The 26,212-nt window shown below is 34.7% G+C and overlaps 3 protein-coding genes across 6 annotated transcripts in view; 2 read left to right on the forward strand and 1 right to left on the reverse strand.

The window, feature by feature from the left end:
* The window catches only part of LOC117106606 (cellular tumor antigen p53-like), a 17,396-nt gene extending 8,814 nt beyond the window's left edge, over nucleotides 1-8,582 (forward strand). For all 3 annotated transcript variants that reach the window (XM_033247989.1, XM_033247990.1, XM_033247991.1), the window contains 3 exons: nucleotides 6,221-6,535; nucleotides 7,055-7,151; nucleotides 7,564-8,582. In XM_033247989.1, the coding sequence (XP_033103880.1) occupies nucleotides 6,221-6,535; nucleotides 7,055-7,151; nucleotides 7,564-7,791 (640 nt within the window). In that variant the 3' untranslated portion in view covers nucleotides 7,792-8,582. The remainder of the gene's footprint in view (nucleotides 1-6,220; nucleotides 6,536-7,054; nucleotides 7,152-7,563) is intronic.
* Nucleotides 8,583-9,918: 1,336 nt separating this feature from the next.
* LOC117106616 (DNA repair protein REV1-like) lies at nucleotides 9,919-24,726 on the reverse strand. Its single transcript, XM_033248009.1, has 13 exons — nucleotides 24,614-24,726; nucleotides 22,291-22,381; nucleotides 21,144-21,276; nucleotides 20,454-20,622; nucleotides 18,884-19,945; nucleotides 18,463-18,617; nucleotides 18,153-18,272; nucleotides 17,534-17,754; nucleotides 16,613-16,888; nucleotides 15,920-16,297; nucleotides 15,343-15,699; nucleotides 13,896-14,482; nucleotides 9,919-12,471 (listed from the first exon to the last, which is right to left on the reverse strand). The coding sequence occupies exons 2-13, from the start codon at nucleotides 22,348-22,350 to the stop codon at nucleotides 12,360-12,362; spliced, it is 3,630 nt and encodes a 1,209-aa protein (XP_033103900.1). The 5' UTR covers nucleotides 22,351-22,381; nucleotides 24,614-24,726; the 3' UTR covers nucleotides 9,919-12,359.
* Nucleotides 24,727-24,968: 242 nt separating this feature from the next.
* The window catches only part of LOC117106639 (chloride channel protein 2-like), a 50,211-nt gene continuing 48,967 nt past the window's right edge, over nucleotides 24,969-26,212 (forward strand). For both annotated transcript variants that reach the window (XM_033248035.1, XM_033248036.1), the window contains exon 1: nucleotides 24,969-25,053. In XM_033248035.1, coding sequence (XP_033103926.1) covers nucleotides 25,006-25,053 — 48 coding nt within the window. In that variant the 5' untranslated portion in view covers nucleotides 24,969-25,005. The remainder of the gene's footprint in view (nucleotides 25,054-26,212) is intronic.

Below are 26,212 nucleotides of genomic sequence, written 5' to 3' on the forward strand. Positions count from 1 at the left end.
GGTACCCAGCCTTGAAGTTTTGCTACTCAGTCTAAAGCTAATTTCATGGTCCTCCACTTACCTATATTAACTCTCTTGCCCATCCTTAAAATCCATTTGTTGCTATTTCGAGTTTACCAATATGAGGCATGTCGTGGCTAAATGGTTAAATTGTCGCACAGTCCGGTATTGAGTAAATGAGCTATAAAATATTTGAGCTCAAAAATCGCCTAAAAATCCAAAATTGTTTTTCACTATAGATTAACAGTTTAATGTCTCATTAATCATGTCCCAAAGTATTAGCTCTGGAAGTGGTTAACAAATTGTGTATTTAACGTTATTTTGATAGTTCATTCTATTAAACATATGCAAAAATAACTTTGAAAGGCAATTACTCAAAATCATGTTTATCTTGACTCTAAGAGTACTGTACTTTCATTTTCCAATAACTTAAAGCTTGAAATGTCCAGTTTCAATGAATGACCCCTCATTTTAAAGATCACATACTCAGGTATCTGAAAATTCCATTAACTTGAATTTCAATTTTTGCTACAACTTAGCCCTTTTGCCACAACAAGCCTCATATTATCACCCACATTTAGTTTTTTGCAACTACAACCCTGTAAAAGGAACTCGGAAAAAAATCTAGAACTAATGCCTCTGTGGAAGTATTTATTATTAAACTTTTTTTAGGATTAGTACTGTTATCAATTTTAATAGTAAATAAATAAATAACTTTCTGAACATTACACTAATTTTTGGGTGTACATTTAAGTAGAAATACATCATGGGGTTACTTCAATGGAAGGTCTCTGGTAGCAAATCCAAATGGGGGTAAACCTTCAGTTCATATCAAAGATGTTTACTAGACTTGGTAGTACAATGAGAATGAAAGGAGCATTTGTTCGAGAACCATTGGCAATACAAAAATATGTATTAATTTTTTTTTTAAACTGTATAATCTTTCCGTAATCTTTAAAATTTAGTGTATAATAATAGAAAAATACTACTAGTCTAATTTTAAAAGCCTTTCCCATAAATGTATCAATAAATTTATTCTTTTTTTTTTTTTTGGCAATTTTTCAGACAAAAGACGAGAAAGAGGAAACGATTCGACTCGCACTGATTGATTGATTGATTGATAGATTGGTGTCTGTGGCGGGTCCTCCAACATGCTCCTTCCATTCGATGCATTCCATCTCCTTGTTCAAGTCGCCCACATTCGAGGCTTGCCATCCCAAAACCAGCGTACTGTCGCTAAATGTTGAACTGAGTAACCTTCATAAGAATGTGACAGTATTGTATAGTTCAGTACAGAGAGTCCGCAATAATTTTCCTCATAGCTTTGGCAATAGTAAGTCGATTCCAGTAAAGCTTACAATGTTGGGAATGTTAAAAAGTCATTCTTCTTTTTGGTCACTAATGCTGGTTTTGGCTTGGCAAGCCCTATTTGGTTTTTTTTTTTTTTTTTTTTTTTTTTTATTAAAAAAAAAATTTTTTTTTTTTATTAATCAGTACATAGATAGATACTGTACTATAGATTTTGTGATTTCTGTGGCACAGGTCTAAAGTTTGAAATATCCTTAAGTGTTAAGCTATAGCTTGGTGTTTAAGATGCTTGCTTTCCAATGCCATAGTTCAAATTCTGTGAAATTGGGATTTATTCTCATGACAATGAATAACTTCACTCACTAAACATCTTAAAGAGACGTATTGTTTCACTCCAATCTCAGAAGTGGCGAGTCAATTGATGATGAAAAAACCAAATAACACAACCTACATTTTTTAAGGCTTGTTCTGCTGGATCAAAATTTACCAATTTTCAATTCCAGTGTAATTTCCAAAGAATTATTTGCTGCAGACAAATTGTATTAACTCTAATAAGTAGTCTTTAATAGTTTTCTGTCATGTTACTTCAAATCTTACTTTGTTTATTGTTTTGTTTGTTGTTTGATATAATTTTCAAACCCTTTTGCTTGGAGTTTCTACTTCATTGCATTATTTAAGTTTGCACATTTGTGGCGAAGAAAAGCCAAACCAGTCACTTGTCGCAAATCCTGTTTCAGAGATGATGGCCAAAACATGCTGGAATGTCAAAATTGTTGAAATCTATTTTATTGCACTAAACTAACCTTTATATATCTAAAAATCATGCTATCCTGTTATTTTCCCCATTTTCAATGTTGAAGCAACAATTTTTAAAGATTTGGTAACGGTTTCTGCCGGAGAAATGCCCAAAATCTTAAACTTGGAAGGCAGATTTCTCAAATATTGTTCTTTAAACAGCTGTGTATTTAAACTCCTGTAACTTCATAACAAAATGTTGGATTTAAATGATTCTTTTACTATATTATAGCTGTCATTTACTGTTTAACTCTGTATTAATAACTAAAAATTGATTTTTGTTATGAGTAGCTGGTTTGACTTGTCTTTGCCACATTTTGTTTGGGTTTGGTTTTTATGCAGGCTTTGGTAGGGAGGGGGGAGGGAATTTCCCAACTTATTGTGTAGAGTGGCAAAAAGTGCTTTGTAACTTCAAGGAAATGCACTATACAAGTAACAAGTTATTTATCAGATATTATTTCCAAACCATTTTTCCATTTCAAAATAATTAACAAATTAAACTTGTACTTCATGAACTAGTGAGTATGACCAAGTAATTATACTGTAGTCTGGAATGGTTTGCTCAGTAGCTTCACTGTAATTAATTTAAAATGTTGGTAATGGTTTTAATAATTCATGAATGAATCAATAGTTTACTTAACTGAAAGTAGATATGAAGTTTTGAAAGAACATGGTTTTTATTAATTTTTAAGTTTTATGTTTTGATGCAAATCCGTCTTGAGTATTGTATGTGTTTTAAAATGCATAAAATAAGTTTGGCATGAACCAAAATATGTTTTTATATGTTGAATTGAATAATCTGATGCATTGTGTAACATTATGTTAATGTAACGGTGCTATTTTTTCAGTTGAATAGGCATAGTAACATTAACCAAGTCTGTACAAATGTATGTGATTCCTACACATAGAAAGACTGTTTAAGTTTTATCTAAACAAGTGCTTATTGTAATGCTGCATTCACATTTTCTTGTTTTCTGTCCACACCAACATGTGCTATGACAAATTAGTGTGATTTGCCCATATTTGGGCATGAATATGTCATATCACAACCATATATGGGTAAATCATTCACAAGTATTTGAAACTTAAATACTGGATAATGTTGATGCTGAACAGGTCTTAAAAATGAATACACAAAAAAAATAGGATTGCACTTGCTACTAAATGATTTAATGTACTTTTCTTATAGCGTATGTATGTAACCCTGAGAATTACAAAATTTTTAAATGGGAGAAAAAAATATCAAAAACAATTGCACATCTAAGGGGCATGATTAATTATTGTATAGTTATTTATTTTTGATAAAAAAAAAATAATACACTATTATAATAATGCATAATTTGTTTAATGATGGGCATTGATTACCACTTTGTGGTAGTGACAGTGTGCGAGGTGTGAAACAATATGTAGCTGTGCTAGTGTTGTAAACTTGTAAATATTTAGTATTTTTAAAAAAATAAAAAATTGTAAATATCAAAAGTATAAAAAATAAGTTAAATACACTTGTTTATATAAGATGAAACAAAAGATATTTGGTCTGAGATCAAAATTTTGTACATTTTGTAAATTTATTTTTCTAATACCCTATTCAGACTACACTCTCTTGCGATCGGTTGCGATGTAATAGATGGTAATCCAAAACTGATTACTCCCGATCGCAATCAACGAGTGCATTCAGACCAACACGAAACAACTTTACATTCTAGGGCCTAGGCCTCTGGTGGCCAGGCCTATTTTGACTGACCTCAGCCAAACAGTGCCTGTGGAATTCGTTGTGATTCGTTGCGATCAGATTCCGTGGTAATCGGGAGTAATAAAGATTGTAGCACCCAATTGCAACGGGTAATAATTGCGATATCGATTACATATCGCCTACTATTGGTGAGCTTTCACATACGATTTTACTTTGCGATTGGGTGCCGCAATTGCTACAACCGATCACAATGCGATGCTAGTCTGAATGGGGTGTTAGTGAAGTTGTGCTATTAGAGCATTATAAGTTAATAATTCTGTATTAAGCACATTAATAAATATAATATTTAAAAATATTTCAGAAAAAATGTTAATAAAAACAATAATTTAAAATTGTGTTCAGTGTTTGGACTTAAGGAAAGTATTGACAGAACATTGTTAATTTACTAACTGTATTACATTCTATTGAGTAAAGTGTTAAGGTGAATGAACAGTTCAAGAGGTGAGTAAAAAGTTTAAGAGGTGAGTTTAAGAGGTGGGTGAACAACAGTTGAAGAGTAAACATTGAGTGAACAGTTTAAGAGGTGTGAGTGAACAGTGTAAGAAGTGAGTGAACAGTTTAAGAGGTGAGTGAAAAAAGTAGATAGAAATAGCTTTGTTGAATTAGATGTTTTATAAATGAGTTTCTTAGTAGATTTTTAGTTTTTATGCTGAGTAAAGTGTTAGGGTGAATGAACAGTTAAAGAGGTGAGTAAACAGTTTAAGAGGTAGGTGAACAACAGTTGAAGAGTAAACATTGAGTGAACAGTTTAAGAGGTGTGAGTGAACAGTGTAAGAAGTGAGTGAACAGTTTAAGAGGCGAGTGAAAAGTAGATAGAAATAGCTTTGTTGAATTAGATGTTTTATAAGTGAGTTTCATAGTAGATTTTTAGTTTTTATGCTGTTGCTGTTTACTGTTATTCAGTCATGTTTACTTAGTAACTAACCGTCTCGCATCGTGCAGGACGGTCCCTCATTTCAAAATGATTTTGGATGAAACATGCATTTTGCAGAAACACATGCGTGATCAGATATTTGTCACACATTTAGCACAAGTCTATGTGTGATAAAAAATTATCACAAATTCATAGAAAATGTATTTAAAATTAGAAGAAATTGTTGTTATTTAGCAGTTCAAGAGGTGTGAGTGAAAAGTTGAGTTGAACGAACAGTAAGATGGGTGAACAGTTGAAGATGTGAATGAACAGTTTTGAATCAGAAGGTGTAGAGCTGAGTCAACAGTTAAGTGGAAAAGGGAATAATTTGAAGTACTGTAAATGGGACAACAAAGGGATACACACATTTTTGTGTTAACTACTGCATAGTAATTTTCCATGTTTTTCTGTTACAAATGAAATTGCTGAATAAAATGTATTGACAACAAAGATAAAAAATACACTAGTGTATCATAAATCTGCAATTCTTTCAGTGTAATAATTAAAATGATAATTTGTGAACTTATATACAGTAGAACCCTATTAAGGAAACATCTTCGGGACCAAAAATATGTTCCTTAATATTATTGTTGTCTTCTGAATAGGGGTTGGCCTTAGTGTTAAAAGATAATATTTTCCTTTATTTCGTGCCAAAAAAAGCGTCCCCTTAATAGTGGTTGTCCCAAAGTAGGGTTTCTACTGTATATATTGCCGCATAAATATCAGTTACTGTGTACATAATAAAAGTAAAGTATATTTCAGTAAAATTTTTAAGACCAAAAATATCCTTGCCAGTTAACACAATTTTCCAATAATCTAAATTTCAGCAGAAAATTAAAGGATTTTTTGTATTGAAAATCTTGCTAAATCATTAACAAATTTTTTTTTTTTTATCTATGAAAATTAAAATTTCATGTATTTTAGGTGGCAGAATATGATTATTACGATGTGAGAGTGGACGTACTGAGTATTCGGTATGATAACATGTCAGGGGCAAACATCGCTCCTAGAATATATTTGAAAAGCGTTATTTGGATATGTGATGTTTATTCAATTCAGTTCTTATTTTGTACACTATGCATAATTCATTATTATGCACCTAATAGTAGTATATTAATTGATTGCCTCATGAAGCGTAAATTAACAAGATCTCTCTGCTGTAGCTAAACTACTCTTCAGGACGTGATTGCAGTTAAACTCGCCTAACTCGACTTTGCCTAACTCAAATAATTTATAAGATCTTATTTTACATGCCAAATTGTGTTTCCATTAATTAATGATCTGTAAGTCGAATTTTATCAAACAATTTTCAATGCCAATAATTAACTTGATATTCATAAAAATCTACCAGTAAAACTGGAGGATTTTTGTTTCATATTGATAAGAAAATCTGTTTTCTATTTATATAAATAATGTTATGTATTTTTTTTTTTTATATTCTTTGTTTCCAGGTCGTCAAGACAGTCGAATGTGCCCCATCTTAGTTCCTTTTCGAATGGTCCTGCTCTAAACCCATTACCCTCAATTCCTTCCATACCATCGTTTGGTAGCCTGCCCTCATTCCAACATATAGATACCCTACCAATAAACCAGTCTGGGGGAGACTATGCAGATTCTGCTCGTCCCACACCTAGTACATCGGTTAACATTACCCCTCCCAGTGCTGTCACATGTAATGAGGTTTCATCGAGCCAAGAGCAACCTGGGCCTACGCCTCTGAAGCAGGAAGGCCATCAGTATGCGCAAGCAGACACCACCATTGCAAGGTAAATTTAAACTGTAGTACTGTATTTGAAATGGATACGTAGTCTGATGGTTAAGGTGCCTACTCAAGATCATATTTTCAATCCTTGTAAAAAGTCGGGATGTTTCCGGGGGTGACGTGGGAGAGTAGAGTGGCCATGTATCTTGTACTTATTATTAGATTCTAAAATGATTCAGCCTTTGAAGCCCCTTTCGTCACATTTTTTAGGGGTTTCGTATCCCTGGACCACTGTCAAAAAGATTTTGGGTGATGCCTGACCTCACCCACTTTGCTCTGGTTGCGGACATAGAGAGCCCACCACTGATAATTTTTTAAGCAAAACACTAGGTTTAAGTAGTTATAGTACCTTATTTTGCCACCTTCGCCCTCCCACTTCATATTTGTGCCCCCCCCCCCCAATTTCAATACTGTTCTCCTAGATACATCACTCCCTGTGTCAGTTCATTTGATATTTACTGTTGATTAAAAATAAATTACTTATAGTTATGTTTTATATTCCTGTTTTTCTTATATGTTTTAGTTGGTTGTTGTCCATTGGGTGTGAAGATTGTACTAAGTACTTTCATGATCATAGCATTATGTATCTCTACCAGCTTGAAGACATTATGACCCCACAGGTGAGTTTCACATACAGTGGTCGCTGCCAGAAATTTCCTGGCTGATTTCCTGGCAAATCAATGAAATCTGACCAAAATCGATCAAGATGTTTCATTTTCTCAACTGATGATATAATCAATATAATGAGTGCCTTCCTTGCGGGTCTACCTCAGCTACAAACAAATGGATCCCCATTGCTTTTTCGAAGTTCAGGCTTATGGGAAATTCTAAATTTAAGGAATATAAACAATGTCTGGTGGTATAAATTCATTTTACATTATTTCTGTTATATAGAGAAAATATTTTACTACAGTTTCGAACAACTACGTTGATTTTCATCAGGTGAACGTAAAACATTTGCAATATATTGTTTCCTAAATATAGCATTTGTTATCCATGTCAGTGAAATTGAATTTGATATCTTTGATACAGGATTTGGTCGATTTAGGCATTCCCGAAGGCAAACGCGACACAATCCGCCGCGCCATCCTTGATGTACGAAGTAGCCACCACATGAATCTGTCGTCAACACCAACGCTCCAGACAGGAAGTAGCATCACCTCCAGCATGTGTGGCAATGACATGCCTGGTTTCCTGGCAACACGCTTCACTCTAAAGCAGACGTTCTCTTTCAAGATAGAAGATGAGGATGAGCAGTAAAGTCATTGTCACATAATTTCTGTCAAAATTTATCATCAAAATTATGACATTTGCACAACTATGAGGTGTCGTGACAAGATGAGTACTGCTGTACGCCATTATTAAGAAAATGAGTCTCTGGGTCGCTGATATGTTTAATTTTAAGATTTTTATTTCATGATAAACATTGTGAGTAGATTCACATAACACTATTTTTTTTTCCTATCAGAATTGATAGAAAAACAAATAAGCTATCAATTGTTTAACTTTAGAGACCATTTCACCAATATTTTTAAAACATCTGAATTTTAAAATGATCATACTCTGGTTTGGGTGTACTCAAATTAGGAACTTGATTCAAAGACCAACATAGAGCTTATAAAGAATTTCTCTAAATATGTAACTCATTCACTTATGATTAGTAAGATTCATTTTGTGACAACACCTCACATATTTTCTAGAAAAAAAAATAATTGTAAGATATAAACATTTTTCATATCCAATCTAAAACATGTTACATCTAACATCATTTAATCTTTGAACCTTTGCATCAAAAGTGTGCTATGGTATAAACAAGTTCTGTTATTTTCAATCATTACTTTTTTTCTATGTGGTACATATGACTGTACAATTCGAAAACTATAAAATCTGGTTACCGTAAAAGTGCTACATGTTATTGCCAACAGCTGTCTTATTTTTTTAATTTTATTTTTATTATTTATTTAGGCACACAATACATGTGCCAAGGATTGTCAATAGCGAATATATTACTCACCTACTTGTAGGTGACAACCCCTTACACAAGACAAACATACACACACGATGCTTTACACAAACTAAATCTCAATATGAGATTTAGGGAGTGGAGTTGTTTATGTCGTGAGAAAAAATCCTGCAACACTGACAGGAATTGAACCCAGGACCCTGGGATTGGAAGGCAAGCATCTTAACCACCAAGCTATTCAACTCTACTCCGGGAGCCTTTATAATAATTATGTTCACAACAGTGTAACGATTTTATTGAAATCAGGCTCGACGATTGTAGTGAAAATGCTGTAGCAAAGGTGTAGCAATTTTATGGAAACCAAATTTAAGAAGACTAAATGATTTCTAGGATAATAAGTCGCTATTTTGACAATCAAATGATGATGGGCCCCTCCATACATTTGAAAAATCTTATACATCTGTTCCTGTGTTAGCTTATATAGTAGAGATAATTTTACATTTGTGTTTGTTGTAGAAACATCAACATGATGTAAATTCTTGCTATCCCACATTAAAGGAGCCATATAGAGACATGCTTTGTATAGTGTAAATTAAATTTGCTTACTACAGAGTTGTGCATGTACGCACAACTTGTGTAATACAAGGCAATAACAAGGATGCTCTTCTCTACATGCCAATATCTTTTGATTTTATCTCTTTGACAGGACACTGTTCTGTACATACCAATATAGAACGGGCATACAATCCTATTTCTTGGGACTTCAGAATATTTGTTGCAAACAGTCCAAAACAAAAAAATACAATTTGCTGACATTGACCTGTATATTTTACAGAAATGTATATTTACATTTTTTTTCTATGAATTCACATTAAATATCGTTTTAGCAGTGTTCAACTAAACTAAACTGAACTAGTCAGGTTTTTTTGTTGTTTAGTGTAGGCACAGAGAATTGATGTAATTTTCCAATGAAGTGGTTCTCGTACACCATCACACACCCTCTCATCTGTGAAGTTAAAACATTTTGTGTCTGGGTCATTGTTTCTTTTACACTCACCATGGTTTGTGTTCTGCTTAATAGACCCGAGCCCATATTCAATTTTCATCCATAGACAACTTTTTGAAGAACAGCATCCTTTGTTAAAAATTGCCTAGTGTGATATTGTAAAATATTTGTGTTTCTGCTTTATTCCAGAAATTTTTTTTAAATGTAAAATAATAAAACATTAAGTGTTTATATAATGAATGGGAAGAAAGTTCTCTATTTTTCACCTGCTTTTGTAGTTTCTTTTGTTTTATACTACAATATTTAGAAATACAATTGGATGCAAGTTTATTGTGATATAAAAGAATAAGATTTTATATCAACAGCCCTCATATGATAAAGAAGTATTATAAGTGATGATATAATAATTGTGAATCTGTATTAGAAAAGTATTCTGATATACAATTCAAGATATTGGTTAAAAAATACTTGCTATTCGATTACAGGGCATTATGTTACAAGGTATTCCTGTATAGAATGTAGGTGTGTAGGGAAAGTATATTTACATGAGTGTTTTGGTGAGCTTAGGGTGAACCCTTTACCGCAGGCCTTACCAGTTCATTTCCTTTGATTCCTTGGTTTGGCTTGGGGCATTGTTTTAAAAACCGTGGACACGGGTAAACAGGAGAGATGTGTGTATATATGGAGTTGTCTATTTGCGACAACGCTTGGATGTATTGACGTCATATGGAAGATGTGGTTTCAGTTGAAAACGCAAATGAGTGAATCTGTTTAAAGCTACATCCACACTATCAAATTGGATTTGTCAAAAAAGTGTTGTATCCCCATATATAGTCTATATATGGTAATAATGTGATGTCGTCATGACTATATTTAGGCATGTCAAATACATTTTGATAGTCTGGACAGGGCATTAGATCATGTCGCACATCAAAAGCTCTCTTGAACTTTGACACTTGTATATACAGTGTTTGTATGATTTTTTGCTTTAGTGCAACCTTCCCAAACATGCAAAAATAATCATGTCATTTTGTACAAGTAAATAAGAAAAAAAAAATCATTGGTTAGAAATTTTAATAAAAGCCATACTGTATTATTAAACTCATGATCATTGTCTTTAATTCTCAGTAATTTGAGCAAATAACAATCAGATACATTTTATAATAACTAGACTTGCCACAAGTCTCTAATTTATGGATTTTTCGTAGTACATTAACGCATTTCGGAAAGCGCCACCAGCGTCAGCATTTCAACTGATTAAGACAAAGATTAAGGACTGGAACCCAGTCTAAATAATAACTAGCACTAAATCGGACTTCTTTTGTGTAATTTTTCTCTTAACATCGTTTTTATAATTGTTGTCTAATTTCTTCATTGTCTAAAGCTTTAGTAACATAGTAGTAGTAGTAATAATAATAATAATACTACTAATGCAACAGCACTTCTAATGCGCCATCTATCTAGCGTGCTATTCTGAGACGGAGGTTTTACAGGATTTGCAGTTTTACTTAATAAACATCGGTTTATTATAATATCATCATACATTAAAAAAAAAAAAGTTGCATTCAACTACAAGTTGAGGGGATAAACTAGTATACTGTAGTATAAAACGATTGTTGATGAAAAATGTGAGATTTTCCAACAACATTGTTGTAATCGGTAGTTTTGACAAAAAGGCTTAGCTTAATTTTTCACAAGTGGAGGTCCTGTTCTTACGGACCACCTGCTAACACTTTACTGCTAGCAATGGTGTATCTAAGGGGCGGCTAGGAGAAGTACAGTATTAAAGGGGCTTGGTGATTAAGTAAAGAGGTGGTGGGGGTGGTGATATGAGCTAATTTTTAACAACATTAAGTATATTCCGCTTTGAACATTTCCAAATGGGGGGGGGGTGGTGGTGTTACGAGGGGGAGAGCTTTTTTTTAGGAACATGAGCCCTTGCACACCCCTAGATATGCCACTACTGTACTAGATGACAAGGCCCTGATCAGGAGACAACTGAACTGAAAAAAGTATGTTAATCTCGGACTGTTGCTGTCCATAAGTGGACAAATATTACAAGTCCCCATAATGATTGTTTAGTTGTTTAAATGACTGATATACAATATAATGTACAATTTAGCAGTTACGTTTGAATAAAATTTTTAAAAATATAAAATATAACAATTCATATATTTTTCATACAATGTAGGCAATATAATGAATACAGTATAAACATACTGTACATCTAATCACAGTAAGTTACCACAATAACAATGCAGTGCTTCAAGGTAACAACAATAACAATAATAATAATACAGCTAAGTTAGGTAGCAAAGTTAGCGCCAAAGGAGAGACAGATGAGATGTCAAGGAACGGATTGGAAAAGCAGAAGTGGCTTTCATTATGCTGTGAAGAGTGTGGAAAACAAGATATATCACAGTAGCAATGAAGCTTAAGTTTTTTTGAGTCTAATGTAACAGCAGTACTCTTATATGGATCTGAAATGTGGCGAACAACTAAATGCATAACACATAAAATACAGGTTTTTATCAACAGGTGTCTGAGAAGGACCCTTAGAATATATAAGTAAGTAAACAAGCTTTATACAGTAGTTTTAAATTCACATTAAATTAATAATCATCTGTTGTATATGTGTATATGTTGATACCCACATGGTTTTGGTTAATAATTCAATGGAAATCACTAGCAAATGTGTCTACACATTTTACTTCTTTTCCCCCCTCCCCACCCCAAAAAAAATGTATGCAAACCGCTACTTTGTATTACACAGCAAATTAAACTTAACATATTTTTTATAAACATCTTTGCTCTGATAATCAAATATTAGCAAGGTTTTCTCCATTTTTCAAGCCTTGTTCAACTTATTTTCAATTGGCTGTTAAATACTTGACGAATTCGGTCTTGAACAAGAGCGACAACTGTGTTGTAGGCTACCATCCATTTATCTGTGTCTATCCTGTTGGCGTACCTACAAAACAATAACTGTTTATCAATAATCAAGGTAGATAATATTGCATGTGCTTAGTATTTCTATGCACTGATTTTGATTTGATATTTTATATCTGTCTAACAAGCACAGATAAAAGGAAAAAACAACTTTTGCAAAGCAATACATAAAAATAGTACAAGAAATGTTAAGAGATTCATCCCCAATATTTCCTGAGAAAAAGTCCCTTCAAATTAGGGCGGATATACTGTATTTTCAGAGAGAAGTCGTTTAAATTAGGAAATCATTACATGTTTAAGTTTATATACAGTAATAGAACAACAGTCTGCTTAACTGGTGGTAGCTTAGCTACTGTGTGAGTACTGTAAGTGTACAAGTGCAATAAACCAAGGGGATCCTTTCTGGGACGGATGCAGAGGTGCAGGAGTTGCGATCGCACCCCCCCCCCCTAAATGTTATTAATATTAAGAAAAATAATTGTTGTATTGTTAATTTAATTACCAGTAGGATTTCTAAGGTATGAGAGTGCAATGTCCGAGCATGTAGAGGTCCATATTCTCAAAATTTTCTTGCCTCAGCCCCAACCATGGTGGGTCTGGAAGTGTGAACTCTCAAGCACCCTCTACCGCCAAATCCTGCACCTGCCCCAGCCTTTAGGTCTCATAAATTCCAACCCTGTTAATTACCTCCACTATAGGAGGTTGTGTTCACTGCTGTCTTTTAGCAAGATTATACAGAAACTAAGGAATGGATTATCATAATATTTAGTGCAATGGTACACAATAATCTAAGAAGTAGATGATTAAATTTTGGGAAAGAATGGTCAAGGTCACAAGATTTCAATTTTTGTACCCCTGAGCATAAAAAAAATAATGGAATTGCCCATCATACATGGCCTGCATATTGTTTTGTATTCAGGCACAGGGCAGAAAATAATGGAATGGCCCATCATACACGGCCTGCGTATTGTTCAATATTCAGGCCCAAGGCGGAGGTATGTACTCAATGAAGTGACTGCTCTAGTCTTAACATACTGTTCATTGACAAGTGACCCTGACTGGATGGATGGATAGACTTACAGTATTCAGTGTAAAAACCAAGGATAACCCACGAAAGTCTGAAGACATATTTCCAGTGGGGTCCTTTTGGTAGGGATTGGGTAGTATACTAGTACACTACTCTTTTCCCAATAGTGTCCTGCGTGCACGTGTCATAATGGATACGAGACCAATGGCATAAACATCTCATCTGAAAGACGGTGTGCCATTGTAACTTGCATTTCAGCCCTCCAGGTAAAACACAAGAGCAGGGATGGGGATTGAAAAGGGGACCTAGAGATCTCCATGATTCAGCATGCACAGTGGCTACCACCAGTTTAGCCGACTGAGCTAAGATGCTCTCTGCATTATTAATTTGGACTTTTAATATGCACAATCATTACTCACCTCTTAAATGCTTTCAGCAAAAGATCAACTTTCACAAGATTCCTTTCCATGACAAGATCCTGAAGGAATGCTATCACATGACCAAGATCATCATCTCTGGGGAACTCACAGGTGTCCATCCATTCACGAAGGAGTGATTTAACATCGGCAAGTTCAGTAGCACCACTTAGATTTGCCCTTTGTGTCTTTACCTTGTTATCATCTTTGAAATTTTCCACTTGAACTTCACTATCAACCTTCAAATTAGGTGTTGTAGCCACTGCATCACAATTTTTGTTAACACCCATGTTTTCCTTGGTTGGACTCTTTCTAATAATATCACGAATTTTTGGCTGGTTCCTTTCAAACAGTTTCCTTGGGCTTCCTTTTCTGAGCTTACCTCGTTGTTTGGCATTAGCAAAGGGACTGATTTTTCCAGGGGAAAGCTTACAAGGACTAGGCTTAGCAAAGGAGGGCTTAGCTGGGGAGGATTCTACAGGGCTCTGTTGATAAATTTGTTCTTTTTGTTTGAGGTCTTTTTGTAGATATGCCTGTTTCAATTCTTCCTTCAGATCAGGTGGAAGAGCATCTAAACAAGAGGGTTCGATCTGTTGAGAAATTATTCAAACAAAATATTTAATTTCATGAAGTAAAAATTCTTATTAAAAATTATGAAAGATTCGGCAACGATATGGTATGAATGACACCACTTCTAAATGTGACCTACTCTGGCAAAACCAGGCTTTATTGATCACAACAAAAGTCTTCAAAAAAGCTAAAATTTCCACATATTGACAGCTTAACTCATGTTGGACTAAAAATATTACTTAATATGTCTTCGACATTTGATCTGTTTTTAACCATTTTTTAATCAATCAGTTTTTGACCTCTAGATTACAAAGATCATTTTTTGAGACAAGACCCTGTTTCTGCTAAAGTAGGTCATAAATAGTTTTAATCAGTTCTGTCAGTTGGTCCACACCACACAAGCCCCACCATGGTTGGGGCTGAGACGAGAAAATTTTGTGAATATGGACCTCTAGGTGCCCGGAAATTGCACTCTCATACCTTCAACAATTATTTTTCTTAATAAAATTTAGGGGGTGCGATCACACTGTCTGTACCCCCTGCATCTGCCCCAATCATACACCGTGTGTTCCCATTCTAAGGACTTAATCTCATCAGTGTTAAATCAGTCTTTAACTCACTTTCTGATTTAAAAGAAAATGTTATGACATGTGTATACCAACACTTCTATCTAAAGTATATTATCTTATGTTATATTTCAATCTTTGAAACTCACACATGGAAGTGATCTGTTTTGTGTTTTTCATAAGGAAACAATGTTCTGCTGTTAAGTAGTTTTTTTCAGTTTACATTAGTTTAATTGCACCTTACTATTAGCAAGTCCACTTAATTTAATAACTTTCAAATCAACAAAGTTGTGAAGATCTAATTGAAACATCACCTGCGAGAGGTTAGGAAGTGCTTCAACTGGTTCTTCGGCCAATCTCTGCCTTTCCTTTAATTTCTGTTGATTTGCCATCAACTCTTGCACAATATCCTCTGGTAATTCCTTTAGAACACTTGGATCCAAATCCAGCAATTCTTCTCTCTGTGTGAAACTACATTCTCTGTCATATTTCATAACAGCTCTTGATGTTGTTGGTTGATCTTGCATTGGATCGACTGCAGTGCTTTTGAGATGAACTGGTGTGCTTGTCAATGGGATCTTCTGATTTACATCTAGTTTTTTGGTTAGAAAGCTGTTTTGAATTTGTAGTCTGATGTCTGGTGGGAGTGCATCCAAGACAGACGTGTCAATCTGTGGGGAACAATAACCTCATCAGATCCAAATACATCTGAATATAAATTATGGAAATTTCCATTTTCCAAATTTTCCAAAAATTATGGAAAGGTAACCCATCAATCAAATATCCTTGTTAAATTTAGACAGAAGTGACAATGACATACAGTACTAAGAATTACCAGACTATAAAATATATGATTTAAATTAATATAAATATTTGATTTTGTTATCTTACTTCTGATACTGATGATGGGTAGAAATCTGATTTCTTAGCAGGTTCCTCTTTTGGTAGGGAAGGGGACATAGTTGGAAACTTTGGGAGAGGGTTTTCTTCCTGGATGATAACTGATTGCTTGATTCTAGCTCCTGACTTATGTACCACTTCTGGCATTGGTTTCAATATGTCATTATTCTGTTTAGGCTGCTTCTGAAGAAAGTTCATTATCGTTTTAGGCATGGACTTTTTAACTTGTGGTCTGACATCAGGAATATGGATCTCGGAAGGCTTCTTATCACCAATTGTTACAAAATCTTTGAGGGATTTGGTTCCAATGGCAGCTGGATGTCTTACCTCTCCAGATTCAGGAACAAGTTTGTTTATTTGGACACCAACCTAGAATATATAAAATTAAAAACCATTGTCTATTTGGCCATTATTTTGAGACAATGGCGTATCTAGAGGAGGGCACAACCCCACCCCCTAAAAGAAATTGTGGCCCCAGTCGCAATGTTAGAAACAAAAAAAATCATGCTCAAAGTTGATAAAATCGCTTATCACCATATTTTGCAAGCTATTTTCCCCCCTCACTTAATCATTGAGCCCCCTCCCCAATTTACCTTCTGCTACTGCTACTACAACCTCAGCTTCTGATGCTACAGTATTCCTACAACTGCAACAGCTGACACCACCCCCACCACTACTACTTACCCCTCTCATGTCACAGGGTTGGATCTTCATCTGCCTTAGGAGGCTTAACACTGATTCTTTGATAACCTTCAAATCATCTGTGGCCTGAGCAAAGCTCAATGATTTGGCAACATTATTGCAGATACCATGGCCTAGAAACTTTGAAGATTCTTTTGGAGCATCTGGTTTCCGAACCTTCATCTTTAATGTGATTGTTTTGCCTTTCACAGATATCTTGAGCAGACGACGATGGACCTCTTCCACAACTTCACTTACGAAATCTACTGCTTCACTTTCCTGGAGCGATATATAAAAATAACATGCAAGAATCTTTAATGGTACTTTTAAAGTTTTCTTTATTCACAGTTTATCAATTGTTGGTGTAGGCACGTATTTAGGAACTTAGTGCAGTAACTTCCCTACTCTCTGATGTATAGTTTGGTTAGGGCAGGGTTACGTGGGTCACTTGCACCTTAATAAACTATCTTCCCTTCCCCACGATCCATAGTTTGGTCAGGTTCTTTATCTTTAAAAAGAAACCTGTACACAAGAATTTTCTTTTACAATGAATGAATAAAATGTGCTGTACATTCAAATAATGTGAAAGCAACTGTAAGGCCTTGTTCAGGCTATCACATTTCATTTGACAAAAACATGTGACATACCTAAATATGGTCATGATGACATCACATCATGACTATATATGGGCATATCACATTTTGTTTGTCACATAAAATTTGATAGTGTGGCTATAGAGCTTAAAGCTCTGTCCACACTATCAAATCTTATGTGATAAAAAAGTGTGATATGCCCATATTTGGGTGTAAATATGACATCATCATGCCCATATATGGGCACATCACACAAATTTGTCACATAAAATATGATAGTGAAAACAAAGCATAAGGCAGGTCAGTGGGTCTTTTAAAAAAATTTTAATACCTTGGTGAACCTAATTCCATAATTGATCTCTGCCGATACAGACTTCCTCTGTTTTTCGGCTTGTATAGCTCGATCGTCTTGACCCCGACAGAGGTTGTACAAGTGTTTCCCAGTTTTTGCGCCAAATTCTTTCTGTAACGTGGCCATGGGCACAAGTTGTAGGTCTCCACAACTGTTAACACTGAGAGCTTCTAAACGCCTTTTCATTGACCAACCAACTCCTGAAAAACATTTTTAAATATCTGAATTATTTAAATATACACTTGTTTTATATCTAAATATTAATACAAATAGAAATCTTTTTAATTTTCTCTCATAAAATATACAAATAAAATGCATCACAAAAATTTTAAAAAAACATTACAATATAAAAAATAGTAATAGTGAAATAATAATATGAACTGTATAAAATCTATGAATTTTTAAAGTTTATACAATTTTTTTAAATATTAAATGTAAACATCCGAGCATAAAAAACGATATCCAACATCATAAAATCAAACACTAAATTAAAAAGGACTATTGCACTATTGATTATTGACTTTAATTGATATTGACTATAATTATGATTACGATTATCAATACTATTATAAATGCCACTCATGAGTGCATAGAATACCTGGTAAATCACCAACAGGCTGAGATTTAATAAAATCCACTTCTTGACCAACTTCCAAGTAATGTTGACCATTTGGCTTTGCAATTCTAGTGCTCATCCTGGCCAACAGAATATTGTGAGCTGCAATGAAATATTAATGTAATAAACAAAATTATCTACAGAGGTATTAGAGAGTGCATAATTTGTTGTATTGGTGACTGGTAATAAAAAAAACCTAGTAAAAATCTGGTTCTAAAAATTACCCACAGAAGTCTGGTCGATAACGAAGAAACAGGCACTCAAACGCATTAAGAAGAAAGTTAGAACTTACCTATACCTACAGATGCATTGCACTTTGTTTCTTTAAAAATCTCATTACGTAACAGGGATGAAAACTCAAGAGGGGTCACCTTTGTGTCACTGAGCAACTCACTTATGTCAACAAACATCTCATCACAGCTTACAGCTTCAATGTCATGAGTGTATCTGAGGAATAAAGTTTACAGTGTACATTCCCAAAACTTTAACATTTAGTATACTTTTTAGTTGTAAAAAAACAAACCCTGCCTGACATGTTGTTAGGATTGAATTATAGAAACGTGGAAGTGAACTAATAGGCAAATCAACAACTAAGCCGAAGTGGACCTTTCCTCTAAGCCACTGAATGTTTAATCCTAACAGACAGTGAATGCCACATGCCTCATCCTTGATATTGACAAGATACAATTGTTGAAAAAAAAAATTAAAATTACCTGGCAACAATTTCATACAACTTTTGAGCTACTTCTTTGTAGAGATCAAAATCATATGGTATAGTTTGAAGATCAGGACACAACTTCTTGGCTTGTCCCATGAACATGCCATTACGTACACCTGCTGCTCTTGCTTCATAACTGCAAGAGGCAATCTCTGCCGCAGAGTTGAATGTGCTTGACATCTTCTCTGTCTTATCTGACATTCCTGAGGACTTTGACATGCCATACTTCTTCTCATAGTAATCTTGTTCATATTGTTTGGCAGCTAGATTCACTTGTTGCATGCCATTACCACGAGAATGAGTGACGGCAACTGGTTTTCCTTGTAACTCTGGGCGATTTATCAATCCTACAGAAACAAAGAAGCAATCCATATCGACGTGCATAATGTAACGCTCACAACTGCTGTCCTTGGATGAGCCTGCTTTAGAACTCCCTGGTATCTTCTGAACATCCTCTTTTCCTTCCAGTGGATAATTTTCACTATCTGCTGAATAATCTTTAACTCCATTTTTCCTCAAAGCATCTCTTGCTGGGAAACTTCCATCACCTTGGTTCTGCAACTGCATCACCAGATCCTTGAACTCTGCACCCCAACTGGCTATATGGTGAAGTCTAGAGTGACTATAAAACTCTGCTACAAACTTTGGGTCACCAGCTTTTGCAGGACCTCTTCCTGCTACTTTGTCCAATGGCAATTCAAGTTTTTTAGTAAAATCTCCACAATTGGAATTTCTGTCAATATTTTTCTGAGGAAGATCTTTCACATCTTTTAACTTCTGTTCCACATCTTCCATGTCTCTTAAGACTTCCTTATTTATATTAAAGGAAATTGCATCACCTTCTTGTATATCGTCCTGTAAATTACTTTTATTCCCAGTAACTTTACTTCCTGAGATATCTAATGGCATAGATGGTTCACTCTTTGAAGTTGTGGATATTGAGGAAGCTGCTGCTGCAGATGATGATGATGGCAGGAATGATAATGACTTCTGCAGCGATGTTCGGTTTCCATAGAGCTGATATAATTCATATGATAAAAGTAAACCAGCTTTGATACTGCAAATACAAAAGAACAATAAGTCATTCAATATCACTCACATGAAGAGATAAAAAGAAAGGAATATTTGGCCATATAAGGAGATCCCTCCAATTAAAGAACACATTTCTTCACCCCCCAGTAAACACCTATCCTTATCTAATTGACTTTTCGTATTAGAGACAAAAGCTGCTAAACACCAGGAAAACCCTGGTTCTAAAAGTGGTCTTTCAATGGAGGGAGACCTGTGTGTATGTAGTGGGATTTATATAGCGCATAATACCGAGGTCTCTATGCGCTGCTAGAACCGAAAAGAAAAAAAGAAAAGCTAAACCTGGATCTATCCTAAGCTAACCTTGGAACAAAAAAAAACCAAACACAACACAAGCAAATGAACCAAAATCACTGCACTGTTCTGCAATATTTAACTATTAGAATACAAAACATTAATAATTAAGAGTATCAAGTGTTATGCATAGAATGGACTATATATCCATAAAATAGCATTGTGGGAAACTCCACACTCACCTGTCCAAGATCCACTCAGGTCTCACAACTTTTTCATCATTCAATTTCCTGATCTTGGCCTGAGGAAGGTTGGTAGCAATGATGTGTGTCACCTCTGTCTTGCGGTAGTAGTGAATAAAGCGCCCTCCGTGAACCATCATCAAGCGTTTCAGTTCATCTGATGATGGTACTGTAAGAACAGAATATAAGAAAATTAATGATAATTAAATATTGTGAATTCTAATTCCATAAATTACTCTCCTTGGGCTAACTTGAGGAGCGCTTATCAAGGGAATGGTAGCACTGACACTTCTTATAAATAATGTTTAGGTAATACTCGTCAAGGTTCCAACATACCTGGAGCTAGTTTATTTTATTATAATGAAAAAACATGCTAGCAATGACTCTTTAGTAAAATATACAGGTCTCCTCTACCAATTAAAGACCACATATGTGTCCAAGGCTTTTATAGTGTTTAGCAGCTTTGGTCTTTGATTTAAAAAACTGTAATTTAAAATATAAGCAATAGGAATTTATTTGAGGTTTGCAGAAGGGTGGTCTCTAATTGGAGGGTTTTTTAATTAAAGGAAGAATATGTCAAGTACCTCAAAGAAGGGTAAGCCTGGCTACCAGTTCAGTAAAGACTTTGAACATGTTGTATTGTACACCCTGGAATCCCAAAATAAAAACCTTATGAATGGCATACTGTACCTGTATAGCCATTGACAAAAATTGCAACACCTTGAAAAATCTTCGACTCTGCACAAGAGATCTCACGGCTTCCAGGCTGATCCTCTAAAAACTGTTCATCAAGTTTCTGCTTCTTAGCCGCCATGTAACCACCCTACAAACAAACAATAATTCAATAATTAAGCCAACTAAAAATGTTCCTGTTTTTTAATAACAAACACATTTTTTTTAAAGGTAAATCATTTTTATTGTTAAGTCCAATTTAACTTAAATTAGAAAAAAAAAATCTTCCATAAAAAATGGTATTGAAATTTTCTTTTTCCTTGCAAATTCCAAATACTATACTGTATTTCCTTGCACAACAAAAATTTTTATTGATGGCAAATTTTTAGCTCCGATGGGGAGCTCTAGAAACACTTGGCTGATTGATTGATAAATCTTTTTTGTATAAGCGGCCGTTAGGGCCAATATACTCTACAGCCTCTATAATAGTGCCCTCATCGAAGCTTTCGAGATTACAAGAACTTGTTTGTCTTCAGACACCCTATATGGTTCTATTTTCAACCAACCCTTTCCATAAAAAAGTCCTCCTGTAAAATTTTAAGTTAACTTCTTGTCAAAAAACTAGAAGACATATTTCTAAGTTATACAAAACTTGTAGTGTTACCAATTTCAGGAAGTACTGTACACTTTTTCATACAGAGTTAGTGATGCTTGGAATAATTTCCCTGATGAGTTAGTGAATGCACCTTCAATAAGTACTTTTAAAACTGGATTAAATGAATTTTGGAAGTACTAACATCTATTAAAGTTGTATTTAGGGTAGGAGGCCCTTAAGTTTGAGATGACTTGACCGGTGCTGACTAAGGGTGCAGACATCCCAATCAGTGACTAAAGTGTAACCCCCTACTGAGGTTGGGGAATAGTCTTTTTATTTAGATTTATATAAGGTCTCATGGCAAATATGACAGTGTATTAGTTTTCTGCCACCTCTATAAAAAAAATTTAAAAAAAAACATTATATACATTAAAACTCAGCACACGGAATGGATCGGTACCCAGCAAAATTTATGCCATTGTAACCAAGGAAAAGTAGGCCATTTATCCATTTATGCTTCACGATGGCCCAAGAATACAAGCAAGATACATTAAGAAATATTCTACTCACAAAGACACCCCAGCCATCGTCTTGACCTCCATGCTTCCTCCCATTTCCTTTTCTTGACATGTTCTAGTCAGTTTGGACATTGAGAATCAGGCTAAAAAATAAAAAAGATAAATTAATTAAGAAGTACTAAAAGATCATTAAAAAAGGATGAAATTAACTTTTAAAATGTAGTTTTAGACTATAACTTAACTTTACAACATTTATCTTTCTTTTCTGTGTTGTAAACCTACAGTATATTGAATATTAAATATGCAGAGGAAAACTAATAATATAAACACTCAGCATATATTATATGCTGAGTTTTTATGTCTTTAAAGGTTATTAATCTGGGGCAGATTGCTATAAAACGGTCTTAACTGGTAGTCTTAACTTCTCGAATAAAGCTGGCTTTATCACTTAGACAGTCTTACTAAAGTCATTTTTCTAAGACCATTGCTATAAAACAGTCTTCCCTAAGACCACTTTGAGTATTGAAACGCAAACAAGCACTCCCTGGTAACATAAGATTGAGGGCGACACCATGCGTGCTTGACGCACGCAAATGTATCAAAATGATGGTAAATAAACGTAGACCTATTTTTACAGACGCTGAGAAGCATGAGGAATATTCGTCGTTCGATTCTCCGACTCCGACTATGTTTTTTGCCATTGCACTGTTGAATTAATCAGCAGAACGCCATGATGAAGATGATTTAAGACCATTTTAAGCCTCCTCTGAGTAAGCTTTAAAATTTAAGATGGCTAACTGATTAGACCGTGGTATAGCAATGGTCTATAATCATAGACCAGTAGTGATGTCATGATTATAGCCGGCTAACCGTTTAAAGACCACTTATAGCAATCCGCCCCAGAAGTTATTACGTTCCGATACATCAGTTTAAAAAGCTATGATAAACTGTGGCTTCGGAGTAACTTTGAATAAGTTTCTATCTCTTTCCTTGAAATTGGAGGCGAGATCGGACCCGAATCATCGCATCGATCATTTATATGGCGCTCTACATATAGAGCACAGCGCCTAACATTAACAATTCAAGTGGGATACAGTATAATAAATTAATTAAACTATTTGATATATTTTATTGTATTTAATCAGGGGTTGGGCGACGATTTGTCCGACAAGGGGTCTGAGGTGTGGGGGGGCGCGATGTCCCCGACAAGAGCAAAGTGGGCGTGGTCTGGCGTCACTCAAAATGTTTCAAAAGTGACAGAGGGGGAAAAAAATATGACAATTTAGGGGTTTTATGGAGTCTACCAATAGGCCTATATGAAAAATAGTACATATAAGGCATATATATATATATATTTTTATTCCTAACGAATTGGGGTTTCAGGGTGCGGGCAGCTCCCCAACAGGGGGCCTGATCAACGATCAATATATCATTTTTTTTTTATTCCCAACGAATTATGGTTTTTCTCCCGGACAGGGTGGGGGGGGGAAGTCTCCCCGATGGGGGCCCGATTCCCCTTCTGACGCCACCCACCCCTGTATTCACCCCTGTATTCACTCCCGTTAACTAATGGAGATAGAAACCTCCACTAACAGCCTGGGAAAAAAACATACAAAGAAACAAAATATATGGTACAAATACATTAGACTGTCTTCATAATTATACGAGGATTAAAAAAAAAATATCAATTTCAACCGAACAAAAACTCATAACCTCTTTAATGAAACTCTCATTGTTACGTCAACTAAAGGGGAAACATATACGGATTAAGTTTTTATAGACTTGCCACAAGTCTCTAATTTATTGATTTTTCGTAATATTAGCACATTTCGGAAAGCGCCACCAGCGTGAATTTATGTCGAGAAACTTTTTGATACGAATTAGAAAATCCCAGAAAAAGTATACTATGGAATGCCAAGCAAATACACCAATGGTGCCAAAATCGATTTATTTTTAAGCATTTTCACTGATTAAGAAAGTTTAGGGACTGGAACCCAGTCTAAAGTTTTTAGTGCGAGTAACATACGAATAAGAATAAGATCATTCAATGTAAACAAAGGTACAGAATTACACTTTTGTACAAACACAACAAACGAATCGATATTAGACCTATATTGAAAAAAAGGTAAACTTTTCAAAAATTCGGCCAAATTAAATCTAGCCGTGATTTTTAAAACGTACGGCTAGGCGAATTTTCATACGGCCAGATTTGAGGAATCTGGCCGTCAAAAAGGCCAAATGGCAACCCTGATGTGATATATTTTACCAGGAAGGGCAAAGCCAAGCCTAGCCTAGGCTAAGTTCTTATATTAATAGGGGCATAGCCTAGTCTAGAGTAAGCTAGGCCCTAGGCCCTTAAAAATCCATATACTTACAAAAAGAATCATTAAATTACAAATACCAAAGGCCTACCACCGACAACAAAATTTATAATCTAAAAATTGCGCGAGTTGAAACTTGCTCGGAGAACTGACCCATGTTTACGTTTATGGACTATTCCACTAATAATAATATTACATAGCTTACGATAACTAAAATTTAAGCAAAACACAATGTAAAAGCAATCTAGAACATTGTTTATGTTGTGGTTCTTATATATTTTATATATTGCATTTATACTGTAAATAACTGAATTACGAATAAAAAGAATTTAATTACACTGATCATTATTTTCCTCTTGCATAATGGTATGTTCCAAGTTCATGGTTAGTTCATTTTGGTTGGTGGCAGCAGTAGTCACGTCGATTTTGACAGCAAAACATTGAAAATGGCGTTACAACCGGAACAAAAACAGCTCGGCTACGAGCAAACGCTGGTAAGATTTTACAAATCAAAGAATGTTTTTCAAACGACCCATTACTATGTGCATTTTAGCTGCCTGTTGGCCTTTTGAATGTCTTTAAATCCAGTCACACAATGCTTGTATGTCAGTTGGGTCTGACTCGACCCCATGCACGAGTCTCTGTTGAACGGAAGACCCATCGTCCAGGACGTCTGTGACTAGCCTATGTACTATTGCTAGGCCTAGCCTCTTTATTTAGGCTTAAATGTCGTCCGTCCTATATCAAGGGATCGGCCTGTCATTTTGCCTGCTCGTTCCGAGTTTTTTTTTTTTTACTTTAGGAAGCAGGCAGGACTACCAGCAGTACCATGTAAAATCCATTTTAATTTTAATTATATTAAAATTTTGAATAAAAAATGCCTATGCTAGGTACCACATGATAAATACAAAGTTGCATATTAAAAAAAATAGCACAAAAAACTACTTATTCTCAGTATCATAAAAAACTTTATTTGAGGAAAATTGAGCCACTGGTTACGGTTTTATAAACATTTGAAATTCATGAGCGCGTGAATAGCAAGTTGCATGTTAACAATAATATTTCTGTCACTTTTTGCCATATATTTCTGTTAATTTTTGTAAATGCTAAAAAATAATGTACATTTTGAATGTAAATTTTTACTGCAAATTACATTGGTCAATTTATAAAATAAATTTTTCAGATGACCTTTGACCCACAATTCTGAAAATAGAATTAAAACTATCCCTCACCCCCCCCCCAACTTGTGACGAATGACGAATTTCCTCTTGCAACAAAAACTAGCATCGTCTCAAAATTCTATCAAAATCATCCTATGTTTAATATCCACTTCAATCCTTAAATATTTAACTATTTTTTTAGATAATCATTAGCTAAAAGTATATTTTAATACTTTAAGTATCATTTAGTTAACTTTTTGAACTCATATTTATTTTATTTACATGAAAAATATTGCCGTTTATATCGTTAAGATCGTTATGGTATACCTCGTGTACACGATGGCCGATCAACAGCTGATCGTCGGTTTTGCGGTGCCAAAAAAAAATATTGCTATCCTCGTATTACATATTTGGCAAATAAACTCTTAGATATATAAACTAATCTTCGTTATTAAAAAATTGAACTTCATTACTCGCAATTCTCTGGAAAAAA

Source organism: Anneissia japonica, unplaced genomic scaffold, assembly GCF_011630105.1.
Source record: "Anneissia japonica isolate Jap-2015-1 unplaced genomic scaffold, ASM1163010v1 scaffold1306_len716249_cov185, whole genome shotgun sequence".
Classification (NCBI taxonomy): domain Eukaryota; kingdom Metazoa; phylum Echinodermata; class Crinoidea; order Comatulida; family Comatulidae; genus Anneissia; species Anneissia japonica.

Excerpts from the sequence above, each read along its gene's own strand:
- LOC117106616 (XM_033248009.1), bottom strand. The coding sequence starts at position 22,350 with ATGTCAAGAAAAGGAAATGGGAGGAAGCATGGAGGTCAAGACGATGGC. Across the intron at positions 18,273-18,462 it reads CAATGCATCTGTAGGTATAG|CTCACAATATTCTGTTGGCC; the intron begins GTAAGTTCTAAC and ends ATTTCATTGCAG. Across the intron at positions 14,483-15,342 it reads CACTTCCTAACCTCTCGCAG|ATCGAACCCTCTTGTTTAGA; the intron begins GTGATGTTTCAA and ends ATTTCTCAACAG.